General features: G+C 38.6%; 2 protein-coding genes across 2 annotated transcripts; both read left to right on the top strand.

Moving 5' to 3' along the window:
- The first annotated feature begins 359 nt into the window (after positions 1–359).
- LOC140013716 (protein SPIRAL1-like 5) lies at positions 360–1,296 on the top strand. Its single transcript, XM_072063686.1, has 2 exons — positions 360–732; positions 842–1,296. Exons 1-2 carry the CDS (start codon positions 493–495, stop codon positions 917–919), a joined length of 318 nt encoding a protein of 105 aa, XP_071919787.1. The 5' UTR covers positions 360–492; the 3' UTR covers positions 920–1,296.
- Positions 1,297–3,812: 2,516 nt separating this feature from the next.
- Positions 3,813–5,569, top strand: LOC113706242 (putative F-box protein At5g55150). Its single transcript, XM_027228123.2, has one exon. It carries the CDS (start codon positions 4,026–4,028, stop codon positions 5,238–5,240), a length of 1,215 nt encoding a protein of 404 aa, XP_027083924.2. The 5' UTR covers positions 3,813–4,025; the 3' UTR covers positions 5,241–5,569.
- The last annotated feature ends 8,398 nt before the right edge of the window (positions 5,570–13,967 follow it).

A 13,967-nucleotide genomic window follows, 5' to 3' on the forward strand; every position in this document is an offset into this window, starting at 1 on the left:
GACGATCACAAAGATTGGACTGCCAATTATTTCAGCCTCAAGTTCATCAATAATTACAATGTAATTGTGTATAAATGTGTCTCAGGGACAATGACTACATCATTGGATACCTGTTCCTCACTCGGATGTCTTTAGGTGCTGTTTGGATTGCTGATTTTTTTTAAAAAATTTTTTAAAATATTTTCTAAACATATTCCTTAATCACTTTTTTTTTATCTCGCATAAATAGTATATACACCACTTCGTTACACTATATTTTTCTGCAAAAATCCTCAAAAACTCTGATCCAAACGGGCAGTATGGCATGACTTTCCCATGGTACTTGGACTGTATTATAAACAGGAGTCATAACAAGGTTGTCCCAATGCCCCTATGTATCATCCATCACCAAACATATTATATACGCATAAGCTCACTCAGCCACACAAAACATAGCTTTTAGATCGAACCCTTCTGATCATTCTTAGTGAAATAAAGACTCCAAAGGCAAGCATGAGCAGACGTGAGAGCTATGGTGGTGGTCAGAGTTCTTTAGGCTATCTCTTTGGCTCCGATGATAAGAAGAAAGACACTGCACCGCCAGCCACACCAGTAGTTTTTGCTCCGCCATATGGGATCGACACCGGTGAGGAGGAGAAGCCACCAGACAATCCTTCACCGTCGTCTAAAGGAAACGTCTCTGGAGACCCAAAGAGATCACCTAAAGACCTCAATTCCGGAAAGAACATTACTGTGAGTTACCATGTTTAGTGTATTAAATTGGTTCTGATGTATTGTGTGCATAAAACAATTTATTATTTTTTTTGCAAGTAGCAGTCTAAATTGGTACCTTACCTTTCAGATTCGGCCTTCAACAAAGGTAAAATCAGTTCCAGGTGGAGATTCAAGCCTTGGCTACTTGTTTGGAGATAAGTCATGATACTTTCTTCATGGACAAAGTTAGAAAACCTTTTAAGTATGGCAGTGGTCTGCGATGGTTGACCAATTAAGTCAATAATGGAATCCAGCAAGTTGTACTTTGCTGTTTGTGCATTGCTTGCGTCTGATCCTCCTATGGATGTTTACAGTGTATTTGTGTGCAAACTGATGAAGTTTAATCAGGGTTTCTAGGGTTTACTGTGTGTGAGGTTCTTAATTACATGGAAAATTACTAAAAAGAACGAAGTTAGGGTTTAAATTGTATCAATGCTTGGGTATTGTCATGCACTTTAATAAGAGCTCGTGCTTTTATTTGTCCTAAGTTCCTAATAGCAAAATTTGCTAAGGATTAAAGAAATGGTTTCCACTTTGTGATCAGTTGTCAGTGCTATGTCTATTTTATGTATTAGCAGATGTGAGAAGTCCTTGGAGTAATATACTACTCAATTTAGTATATAAAGTATGGGAGTTCAGACCATTGATGTGCACTCGAAAAAGTTTTTTAGACAAAACTTCTGCATGTCTCTCTCCGACTCTCCCATTGTGCGCTTGCAATCTTTTGGCATTAGAATTAGGTTGACTCCTGCAAAAGCGAGGAGGAAAGACTAAAACTGCCTTGGTCTACTTGAAATACCTGCAGATAACGTATATTTGCCTAGAACCAAATTAATGGATCTCCATGTGAGAGAATGAAACAGCTGGAGTTTTGACTTTTTCCCTTGATTAAATGAAAGCAGAGCAATTCAAGAACTGAAAGCAGCCTAATTTAAGATTAAAGAGATTCAGACTTACTCAATTCAAACAGCTTGAACTTAAATCAAACTTCACAGATTTGGGTTGATATTGGCTCTGCTATTATACTAGAGTCGTATGTGGCTTAAAGATACTTTTTTTTTTTTTCCAATGAAATTCGCTTTACAGTCCTTGAAGGTAGGATAGCTCTTTTGATCGTATCTTTGGTGATCTTTCATTAAAATTGACAGGGGTCCTAGACTCTATCAAAATATTCTCCCTATTCACAAACCAGGCTGCCTGGTTTAGTGAGATCAATGCACCATCACTACCAAACTCTGAAGCATTTCTTAGTTCTTTTTTAAGACTGCATAAGCATTTTTGTAAGAAATCTCATTTCTACATTATTTAAGATCAAAGAACTTCATTTTTCATCCACCAAAACCACGACTTCCCCTAAAGGAGAAGACATGGATGTGGGCTTGTGCTGTAGAGGCCGAATTAATCATCGTATGCAATACTGTCTGGCCAACCGTGGAGATAAGGCTTGCATGGTTTAACATGCAAGGCTTCCAAATTTTAAAGAATGCAACAAACTCGCAGGTGGTGGTGATAGTTAAAACCAATAACATGTCCTACCAGAACACAATCAAGCGGGACATCTTGTAGATCATGGCATTTTATCCTGATATTTATTACTCGTGGCTATCATAGGTTAAAAGCAAAGCTTAAAACACAAAGCTATGTGCGTAGCTGGAACGCCCTAAATGGCCATACAGTAGGACCAAATTAGCAAAAGGTGATTTGGTGAAATTTGTCTGGAGCTTATCGTCTTATCTCACTAAACCACTCATGCATCACGAGGTTAAAGTAAATAACAAAAAGGCGTATCCTGAGTTATCGCGATAAATCATTCATGTATTAACAGCTTGCTAATTGATGGAAACCTCATAGGCTACTTATTCTAAGTGGTTGCATGTCGATAGATTAACTTTCACCGTCCTAGGATGTATTTTAGCGAAAGAGTCAAGGCTCTATGTTTTACTAGCTTAGTACGGCACTCTCGGGAGATTAACAGATGTCAATGTGTATTTAAATAGAAGGATTGTAAGTCTGAGTCTACTGATATATCTTAAAATGCAGCACAAGGGATGCGGGGCATCAATAAGTCTTTGTGCCAGTTTCAAAAGCAATTAAATTTCTCATTGAGGCTGTAACGTGAAGAACTCTAGTTGTTAACTAAGATTTCTCAGCTCATGCCGTCAACACTGAAACATATTGGAAACCTAATTCTTTGGCAGAAGGAAACATTAGTCCATTTGCTTTTCTCGTCCTTAGTGCAAGAACTTCCTAACCCCCCCCCCCCCCCCCCCCCCAAAAAAAAAAGAAATTCTTAATGCGATTGGTACGATTTATAGAACTTTTGATTGAGCAACTTATAAAGCATGGCGGACCAATATGGTCCGTCCTCCTTTCATCAATAACAATTTCTTGATTCAGCCTCGGCCGCCATCCAAATGAATTAATAGTGTGATGAGTATCGTCCTCTCAAATTTTTATTTTTCGTTAATGCTAGATTTGTATTGGCATGAGACTTGGGATCTAAAAGTCTCACCTGTTGAGTTTCATTTAGTCCGACCGGTTAATATAATTTTTCTACCATCTAGTATACATTCATACAAATTTTGAAGCAATCAAAAATTTTGTAAGCTCATGCAATTAAACGGTGTAAAATCTACGAGTACGCCGGAACTGTACGAATGTATGTCAAATATTGTAAAAAAAAAAAAATTACAGCAGGCGGACCGAATTAGGCGGAACCCAAAGAGACCATTACTTTGAACTTCGTTGAGAAAATTACAACGATATGCAGAAAAGAAAAATGGTTGGGCTTGTCCAGTACCCGACAAGCATGAGCGGTTCAAAGGAGTGGGCTCACTTCATGGGCTCTAAAAGTCTCACGGTAGCTTGCCCCCTCCTAAAAGAAGGCAGAATGAGCAAGAGCTGAAATTATCAAACAGATCCTGGAAACCCGTTATGGTATCATAACTAATAACAACAGCAAATCCTTGCAGCCCATTGTGGTGAAGGGACGCAGAGCAGAAAATAGAAACTGTTTCCTTTAGTCGTACCTGTTACCACTTCGAATCTCTGACAACGAATGAACAGAATCTAAGGAAACTGAAACCCTTTAGTCACTCGTGCGTTTTAAACCCCTAACCTTAATAAACTCATGGCAACCCAACCCTAACCTTCTAACCCTAAACCTTATTGAGCAAAAATTTGCTAGATCTTGGTTGATTTTTTGTTTAAAAAAAAAAAAAAAGATTTGCACTTGATTTTCAGGGGGCTAGAGGCTGCGTTTTAATTGACCCATGGCAAATTGGTGCGAGCTCCAATATGACATGCTGGAAGTTATTGCACAGCACCTCACCAAGATTGAAGACTACGTGGCTTTCGGTGCAGTTTGCACCTCATGGCGAGCTGCGGCGGCAAACAAGAAGAAGAATTTTAGAGGGATTCCGTTATGGAAGCAGATTCCTTGTCTCATGGTTGCTGCAAAAGATGAAAACGATGTCGGTGATCGGGAGTTCTACAGTTTGCTGGAGAATGAAGTTGTGGCCAAAGTGAAACTACCAAAACTTAAAGGTAAGAGGTATTTGGAAGCGTTAGGATGGTTGTTACTTATAGGAGAAGAAGGGGACATGAGTTTGCTGAATCCCTTCTCGTCGGGTCCCGAAATTTCGTTACCCAACCAGAATACTATTCCAGGGTACGATCGCTATGAACCCGATGCGTTTATTTTCGTGGAAAAATTCGTGTTGTCTGCAAGGCCAAGCGAGGCCGAGGAGGAGGAGGTGGAGGACTATGTGGTAATGCTCATTTGTGGATCCGTTAGATTCTTGGCATTCTGGAAGCCAGGGGACCAAAGCTGGAACAGAATTGTGCTGCGAGTGTCTGTATACAGCGACGTCACCTATTACAACGGCCAAATCTATGCAGTTGATAAGAAGGGAAATGTTGTGGTTTGCAACCCCAAGATTAATGGAGAAGCTAGGATTCTTGCTACTTTATGCGATCGCTTTTGGTACCTCAAGCAGTTATACATTGCAGAATCTGAGAGGGAGGAGTCGCTCCTGGTCGTTACTAGAGATAATTTCCCCTTTTTTGACGACGACGTGGAAGACCGTGAGCCTAGGTACGGCACTGCTGAATTTAAGGTTTTTGAGCTGGATTTATCAGCAGCAGGAGGAGGAGGAGGAGGAGGACAAGGACAAGGGGGGTCATGGTCATCATCTCGATTGTGTTTGAAAGAAATCAAGAGCTTGGGAAACAGAGCGCTTTTTCTTGGCCATAGTGCTACAGTTTCGTTTGAGGTCCCTTCAAATGGTAAACTAGCCCCAGGAATCAAACCCAATCATATTTACTTCACAGACGATTGCTGGCTGGGATACGGCGCCACTGCAGGAGGTGGAGGCAAAGACATGGGTGTCTACAACATGGAAACAGGAACCGTCGAGCCCTTTTACCATGCCCCTAAGGTGCTCAGCTATATTTGCCCCTCTGCCTGGATTACACCCAACTTTTAGGTAGTCATTTTCAGTTTTCTGACTCTATTCGTCACCGCCGGCAGTTTAATTTATTCGTTCCGCAACGGGCCGGCAACCCGCCTTCTTTTCGTTCCTCACTTGGTTAGCTGGGCCCGGGCAGTTTGTTCATTCCTCACCGCCGGCGCCGGGCCGGGGGGGTTTTTTGCTGTCCACTTGGTTATGTATTAGCTGGGGGACAGTCAGCGCCCTCTTTTCTTTTCTTTTTTATCGTCTTTTTTAAAATTTTTATTTTCATGTACTCCTACTCTTCTTGGAACACTAAGAAGAGGAGGTAAACAATACATGGGATCGTGACTAGGGGTGCTGTCGACTCGAGGCAAAATAACTAAGCTCGAGCTCGTCAAGTTTTTAAAATTCGAGTTCGAGTTCGAGCTCGACATCAATTTATGGAAATCGAGCTCGAACTCGAGTTCGAGTTTAATTAAATGTAATTAATTCAAATCAAGCTCAATCAAGTTTATTCGAGCTCAATCAAGCCTAATCAAGCTCAAGTAATAAAAATTAATATTTTATATATAATTTTAAATAAAGGATATTATTGACATTTCACAATAGTAAAAATTAAAATATATATTATAAAAAACTCGATAGAGCTCGTCGAACTCTCGAGTATTATATTTCCAAACTCGAGCTCGACTCGATAGCTCTAACGAGCAGTTCGAGCTCGAGCTCGAACTTGGTCAACCGAGCTCGAGCTCGAGCTGCTGACCAAGTAGCTCGCGAGCTCGAGCCGAGCTACTTGGTTCAGCTCTAGCCCTAATCGTGACTTCCCGAGTTTCTCTAGTTGATTCTGTTCAATTCAGTCCAATTCTTACAACCTTTAGCATAAGTTCGTACAATTTTGGTATATTGCGAATTAATAAAAAAAAAATTGTGAATTAATTGTTTAAGCTTACAAAATTCTCGTTTATACTACTAAATTGTAACTTTACACCAAATGTTTACACAACTTGACAGAAATGAGAAGAAAACTCCTGATCCATGTAGGACTTATTCGTACCATAAATTAATGTGATGCTCTGAAATCCTAGCCGTTAATGTTTCAATTTATTCTTTACGGTACGTGTACCCTTGCTGCGGACGCTGGAATTTGTTCGCAAGTCGTATTTGTTTTCTACCCGCGGCCTAATAATAGACCTACAAAGCAAGCAGCAGGATCATGTAGCATGATTTATGGGATTTTGGTAAAGATTTTTTTTTCTTCACTGCCAAAATTTAGACTTTTGGTGGCAAAAAAATATATAAATGTGCTAAATAATTCGTAGTACTCCCATCTCTCTCTCTCTCTCTCTCGATAATCCAGCACTCCTATATGTTAATGCGTCTTTTCATCTCTTTGCCTTGCTTTCAATATTGAAAAATTACAGTAACCATCACTCATTTAAACTGTCATTTATCAACTTGTTGGATGGAAAGCACTACTGTTTTAATTCAAATTCAAATTTTACTTATGTGTTATGCACCAAATCATAATAGTATATATATATTGTCAGTATATATAAAAAAAAATAAACTCTTATTATTAGGTTAATTGTCAAGAAATGGAATTTGTATGGAGAGCTCTGATTTGATCCCATGTATGTGTATGACACACACGTGCTTTTACTAAAAGGAAAAGAAAAATTGCTGTAAGCTTTGAGAAGGGAAATGTTGTTCACGGTTCAACTTCAATTTGCCAGTTTAGGGTTCAATTTGCTTTTACTTTTTGGAGGATCCGCTTAACATTCGAGTTCCGAAGGTTACATGCCTGCATGGAGTTGTGAAATCTTCTGAATGGAATCGATACGAAACTGCTTTAGTTTGATCACGTAGGAGAGAATCGAGCGGGGTACTAATCATTTTTCGATAAAACAAAATTTCCTTCTCTTTTTTGGTCAAAGTAGATTTCTATTGTATAACTAGCATAATTTGTTAAAAAAAAAAAAGAAAAAAAAGAGTAAAATTTCGATCGTACAACTGACGTGCAAAGGATAAATGCATTTTGTTGGCAGAATTCACTCCTTAAATTTAGCTGTGGCTCAAAGCGCTCGGATGAGTTTGTAGTTGTTCAGGTGTGCATGCATTTCATCGATCGGCTTTAAAACCTGACCTATATTGCATGTGTAATCGGAAAGATTCTAGATTTCACACTACTTCCATATATGGTTTCTAAGGCTAATAATATGGATTTTCACCCTTTTTTGCCATTATTTTTATTTTCATTCTTAAAATAGTACTTTTGCTTTGCTGATGTTTTGCTGGCTGGTTATACGCATGTCCCTATGCATATGGTTGTGAGAACTATTGTGGACCGTGCTACGCTACTACTACTTTCCACCAAAAAAAAAAAAAGACCCGGCTTTAGCTTGTTCTTGCACCAGTCAAAATGCTTTCTTGTCATTCTCTTGCACTATTTTAAGTCTTCACAGTGCATAAATTCAAAGTATTTATTACTTGGATTTGGCTATATAGGGAAAAAGGAAAAACAGAGGAAGGATAAATTCTTGGAGAATGGCGCAGTACAACAGAATCGGACAATATATATACGTGTGTGTATATATATATATATATATATATGTATGTATGTATATATGTATGTTTGTATGAATGCATGAATGTATATTAAGAAGTCAAAAGTTCTAAAAATGAAGCAAAATTACTTAAAAGCCAAAATTTCATAGAATGACAAAGTTTGTAAGACAGCAGTAAGAAGGATGATTAAGTAAATTAGCATAACAAACAGTACATGTTTTATTTTATATATGTGATCATCCTACGTGAGTGTAATAACCACATAGTAGAGTGCAAAACAAACAGCCTGACTGACCTATTGCATGAAGGCTTTATGTCTGAGGGCGAGAAGGTGATCGCCTTTTTCTGTATATGGTCCCAAGTAACTGATCCCAATAGGTGGAGGAAAAGAGATCCACAATTCCCTGTTGAGAAGCAGAGTGGCTGTCGAACGCTACTTAATTCAGTAGTAGTCTAAGGCTAACTATGATGTTTGTTCACCCTTTTTGCCATCATCATTTTAGTTCTTTAAATAGCTTTCTTGTACGTCCTTTTGCCTTGCGGAGTTTTGTTGGTTATATGCATATATATAGAGTAGTGAGAACTATCGTGGATTGTGGTACGCTACTTTCTGTTGAAAAAAAAAAAAAGACTCCGATTTACCTTGTTCTTGCACAAGTCGAATGGTAGCTTTTCCTTCTCCTGCACAAGTCGAATGGTTGCTTTTCCTTCTCCTGCACTATTAAAGTCTTCCGCAGTGCATTTAATTTTTGCATTACTACCATGCTGTTGGATTTTGCTATATTGGGTCTGTTGGCATTATCAAGTGCCCTTTGAGTCTTTACTTCCCAATTTCACTGTAGCACGCAACAGAAGAATTAAGGGAAAGAAAAGGCAAAGCAGAGAGGGAAGGATAAATCTCCAATTGCTAGAACAGAATGTGATACAACACAACAGAATTCAGACGACAGCCTCAAAGTCCTATAAATTAGTGTTTAGTGTGCTCTCTTCTTGCTCACATTCTACAATCTCTTGACCCTTTGAGCCTTCTCCTGCCCCCAAGTGATTTTACATCCTCTGCCTCCTTTCTTCACTCACATTCCACCAACTTCGTACCTCGGCTTGCATGGACAATGAAGGCCAGCAACCTCCACCACCACTTGGGCCTCCACCAGTGGTATTCCTCGGACATGGCCGCCATCCTTCTGTGGCGTTGGGCTATTGCATTGATTGTGATATCCACTTCCATGCAAAGGGTGCACTTCAAGAACACAATAGAGCAGTGCATAGACAATTCCATCATCGCTGTGGCAAATGCGACAATGCTTTCAAGACTGCCGTGGATCTTCGCCATCATAAGATGGGAAAGATCCCTTCCCCTTAAAAAAACTGAGTTGCTAACCTCTCCACCCTTTAGCAGAGGAAGAGGAAGGGTGGAGGAGGGACAATGTGCTCTGCAACAGTGTGGATCGGTTATTAAGGATGTTTATGGGCAATTAGTGGATAGTGTTACCACAGGCACCTTCAACCCAAAGCAGCAGGTACGTCATGTATAACTCCTTCTCTAGTAGATCCCTGTTTGGACTAAGATTACAACTTTGGAAACTAACGGGCTCTTTCCTAACGTCTCTAACAAAGAGATTAACAGATGGTGACGAGATTAACTAACGGGCTCTTTCCATTGTGTTCTTGAAGTCTACCCTTTGTATGGAAGCGGCTATCACAATAAATGCAATAGCCCAACTCCACAGAAGGATGGCGGCCATGTCCGAGGAATACCACTGGCGGAGGCTGAAGCGGTGGTGGAGGTTGCTGGCCTTCATTGTCCATGCAAGAGGAGGTACGAAGTTGGTGGAATGTGAGTGAAGAAAGGAACCAGAGGGATGTAAAATCACTTCGGGCAGGAGAAGGCTTAAAGGGTCAAAGGGATTGTAGAATGTCAGCAAGGAGAAAGCACACTAAACACTATCTGTTCACTAGCTCTATAGCTTATCTACAGGCTCTATGCCTATATGCGCATGATAGGAATGAATGCAGTGGATTTGTGTTGAATCCTAGCATGATTTCTAGTTAAAAAACTTGTTCTTAGTCGCATGATTATAATGTTAAGATTATAAGGTCAAGAGAAGTATAAACTGCTTATTATATTTCTTATTTTTTCTTATAATTGCTTATTATATTTCTTATTTAGTTCCTGGCCTTGCAATAAAAAATGAGCATACTTTCGTTGTACCTTTGACTGGTGGACCCATCAGGGGTCAGGTAGAATTACGGAAGACAGAGAGGTTTCTGTGAATGATGCAATATACCACAGGTTCCAGGCCCGGCTCTGTGGGGAGCTTTCTGGTAATAATAAGATAGTTGAACAAAGCAGGAAACATGCATGCTATTTGTCCTAGTAGCACTGTCTCGAAATTGCTCTATAAAGAGGCAAATATGGCATTAGCAGAAATGCGAGGTTCAGGAGCATTTTGAGATGGAGCCTAATATGTGTAACTTGATTGGGCAAATTCTCTATAGTGTGTTGTAATTTTATATACAAGCTCGTATGAGTAACAACCCAATTCTTTATAAATTGGAACATTCAATAACAATTTCAAATACTAATGTAGAAAAACAAGGTATAAAGCTCCAAAGACTGAAGTGATGCTTTATTCATCAATAATAATTTCTCTAAAGCTTTTCTAGTGATCATGAATAACAGAGTATGAGAACTTGAGATTTGGACGCCAAAGCGTCAGACGATGAATGATACTGGACATGTATGTGTGTGTGTGTATGTGTGTATATATATATATATCAAGTTATTTATTTATTTATTTTAAGGTTAGATGTGTATTTGCAATAACAATTTATCTATCAAGTTGGGAAGTTGGATAAAATGCGGTAGTGTAGACTGAAGTAGGTCTGAATCTGATCCAGAAGCCGAGAATAGCGAGCGAATTGAAGTAGCGGGCTCACACCATCAGACAATGCACAGCATGAGATCTCAAACAAGGGCTGGACCCAAGCCAAACCCTGCGCGACCCCTCTTGTTTTTCCATTGTGTAGCAGCTGAGTATCTGGTCCAGAATAGACACAAATACAACATGATTGACAAATTCCATCAACCGGCAGTTGCACAAAGCCAAGGCTCGTTAGCAAGATAAAGTAGTGGGTTCACTTCATCGGATCTAACTTCTAAGCAGCCCATTGGATCTTGAAACTGATATCTGTCCAAATAATTCTTGATTTCGGGCAAGAAGGAAATTTAGCACCTAAAACGCTGACATAGCATCGAAGTAATTCTTGCATTCTAATAGGGAGAGAAAAATTTAGTGCATTCTTCAGGAGCTTCTCCGTCAACTTCTGTCACATCAACATTTGAGATTCGTAAGCTCTTGATTATCTTTCAATTTTTTTTCTTGTCATTTAGCTTCTACACTCCATGATCACACGAGGCACAGTAGTTTCGTCACCTTCATGTTCTGAACATATCCATCATATTTCCTTGAATATTCAACCAGATTACACATGACACATAAATGAGCTGCGAGAATCTTTATACAGCGACGTCACCTATTACGATGGCCAATTTTACGCAGCATGCAGTTGATAAGAAGGGAAATATTGCCGACTGCAATCACGGTGTTGGAGAAGTTTGGATTCTTGCTACTTAAGATTATCCGTTTTGGTACCTGAAGGAGTTATACATTTGTAGAATCTGAGAGGGAGGAGTCGCTTCTGGTAGTTGCTAGAGATAATTTTGCCCATTACCCTCATGGCGTGGATGATCCTGAACCTAAGTACGGTACAGCCCAATTTAAGATAGTATCAGGAGGAGGAGGAGGGAAAAGGGAGGGGGGGGGGTGGTGGTCATCCCCTGGAACATCCACTTTCTATCATGTACAATCTTGGGTAGATCTTGTAAAGGTTTATCATTCATAAATTTGCATGATAGTATATTCTAATGTAGATGCTTTAATCGTATCAGGGAAAAAGGGATCGTGATTCGTGACATTGCTATTCCCTGTATTCGGTAATGTGAAAATTCTTTAACAAAAATGATTCATAGTCTTCAGTGACTACCCATTGTGATGGCCTACTGGTAACATACATTTACGGAACATAGGATAAAGCATTTATGCTGCTGACTAACCTTGCTTTTAGTTGCATAGTTGTTAAGGTTTTAGATGTTAAAAGGAGGGTTAAGTGAAAAGCGTAAAGCAATTTTGGTACCCTCAATAGCGTACTGCGCTTTCCGTTGTTCATCTCATTCAATCCTAGAAACTGACTTTGATGTTAGAAGGCAATTTTAGTCGTGCAGAAATACCAGTACAAGAATTTTAGATTTTGGTAACTTGTCAGTTTACTCTAAGTTATGATATGAAACTATACTGATAATAATAGTAGCGATGAGTATGTGTTTAAGTTATAAAAAGTATAGTTTTACGCCACAAATAAATGGCAGTATGATATTGATTTACGATCCATCCCACATCGAAAGATCGTGGGGTAGTTACTCTGGATTTAAGGTCCACAGGGGCACAGTTCTGTCACCAATTGGCTAGATCCGGTCTCTTTGTGGGTCCCCCTTAAATTGCTTTCAACCTCGTTCTAATTAGAGGGTGTGTGTGAGTTTTTATCGCTAATGGTAGAAAAAAAAAGATATTGATTTACGAGTCATAAATAATGTAGTTAATCTTGTGATTTGTAAATAGTAACCTCTTTTTTTTTTTTTTTTTTGAAGGATTAGTAACCTCATTTACTTGTGATTCTAATGAGTAACTTACATTGCACCAGTTGATATATTTATTACTAGGTAGGGTAGGAATGGCTCTTCAATTTGGACGCATGCATGTATTATCTTCGGGAATTCTGGGTATTAGTGATTAGGTGGCGCAATTAATGGTGATAAAATTAGAGGAATCGCTGTTGCATGGAAAATGAAAACTCAATGATTTTATCTTTTCAATGTTGACGAGTGAGTTAATTTGTCTTTCTTCATACCTTCCTGTTTCGCGTTGGTCGGAGTGGAAACTAGAAAGCTATAGAATTTGATTGTTTCTTTTTTGCCTGTGGAGTCTGTTTTTGTGTGTTCTTTTCCCCTTGTTTTCTATAGCTTTTTAGTTTTCCCCTTTTTTAAAAAAAGAAATTTTTGCGCAGTGTCATTTCTGGGCCGCAACAGCATTTGCTAATTAGTAATTAGGACCCCAATTCTTTCGCAGGTTACTGAAAGAGCTGTTTCCAACTGAATTTAAGAAGTTAATTTTAGCTTTAGATTTTTCAAAAGTTATTTTGTTTTATTCTCAATTAATTTTAAAAACCTGATTCTAAATTTCTTCGGGCACAATGGCGACGTTTTATTTGCCATTCAGATTTTTTTTACCCTTTATTTATATGGGAGCAATGGTGGCATTTTATCTGCCAACATTATTATTTTTTGACGATTTTTCCCAGCATTTCAAAAATTTGATAAACTGCAAACCCTGCAGCGCAATTTTCAAAATATCTTTTTTAGTTATAAAATCTTTTATTTAAAAAATATTTTACAAATTATCAATTAACTAAAGTAATTCAAATAACCATTTTATCTACTCAACTACGTCTTTATCTCATACACATCAAAATTCAAAAATCAATATAATGCTACTTTTAAAAAAATAATATTCTATCCAAGCACAAAGTACATGTGAAATTGCCGCTTTATCAGATCACATCTCTATTAATGTGAATTGGCTCATGAAAATAACTCATGAATCGGCTCTTTTTGCCAACCCTTTGTCAATTATTTGTGGTGGACGATTTCTAGCCATCTTAATAATAAAATTTCTTTTTTCGTATGTATTATAAAAAAAAAAAACACAAGCACATATATTTGCTTCTTTTTCATTGGAGTTGTAGTTAAGTTACGGCTAATGCCCCTCGGTCACTTTCGAATAGTTAGTTGGTCCAATGCATAACCCAAACCCGTGACTCGTAAGTCGTTGGTGAAGATGCGGGCACTTCACGATGGCATGCAAACTTGGACATGTGACGTGGACCCAACCAACCACCCAACCGCTGACCAATCTCCTCAGCATCATTCCACAACAATACACAAAATTCCCACAACAAACCCACTAACTTTTTTTTTTTTTTTTGTTATTATTATTATTATCTGGAGAATCACAATTATTATTATTAGAGTACCTTGTTGTTATTATTTTGTCCCGAGGAGGAGAACTACGTCCACGT

The sequence above is a fragment of the Coffea arabica genome, chromosome 8c (genome assembly GCF_036785885.1).
Source record: "Coffea arabica cultivar ET-39 chromosome 8c, Coffea Arabica ET-39 HiFi, whole genome shotgun sequence".
Taxonomy (NCBI): Eukaryota; Viridiplantae; Streptophyta; class Magnoliopsida; order Gentianales; family Rubiaceae; genus Coffea; species Coffea arabica.

Bases quoted from the DNA above. Each gene is read 5' to 3' on its own strand.
- LOC140013716 (XM_072063686.1), top strand. From the start codon at position 493: ATGAGCAGACGTGAGAGCTATGGTGGTGGTCAGAGTTCTTTAGGCTAT. The intron at 733-841 runs GTGAGTTACCAT...CTTACCTTTCAG, and splicing joins ATTCCGGAAAGAACATTACT to ATTCGGCCTTCAACAAAGGT.
- LOC113706242 (XM_027228123.2), top strand. From the start codon at position 4,026: ATGGCAAATTGGTGCGAGCTCCAATATGACATGCTGGAAGTTATTGCA.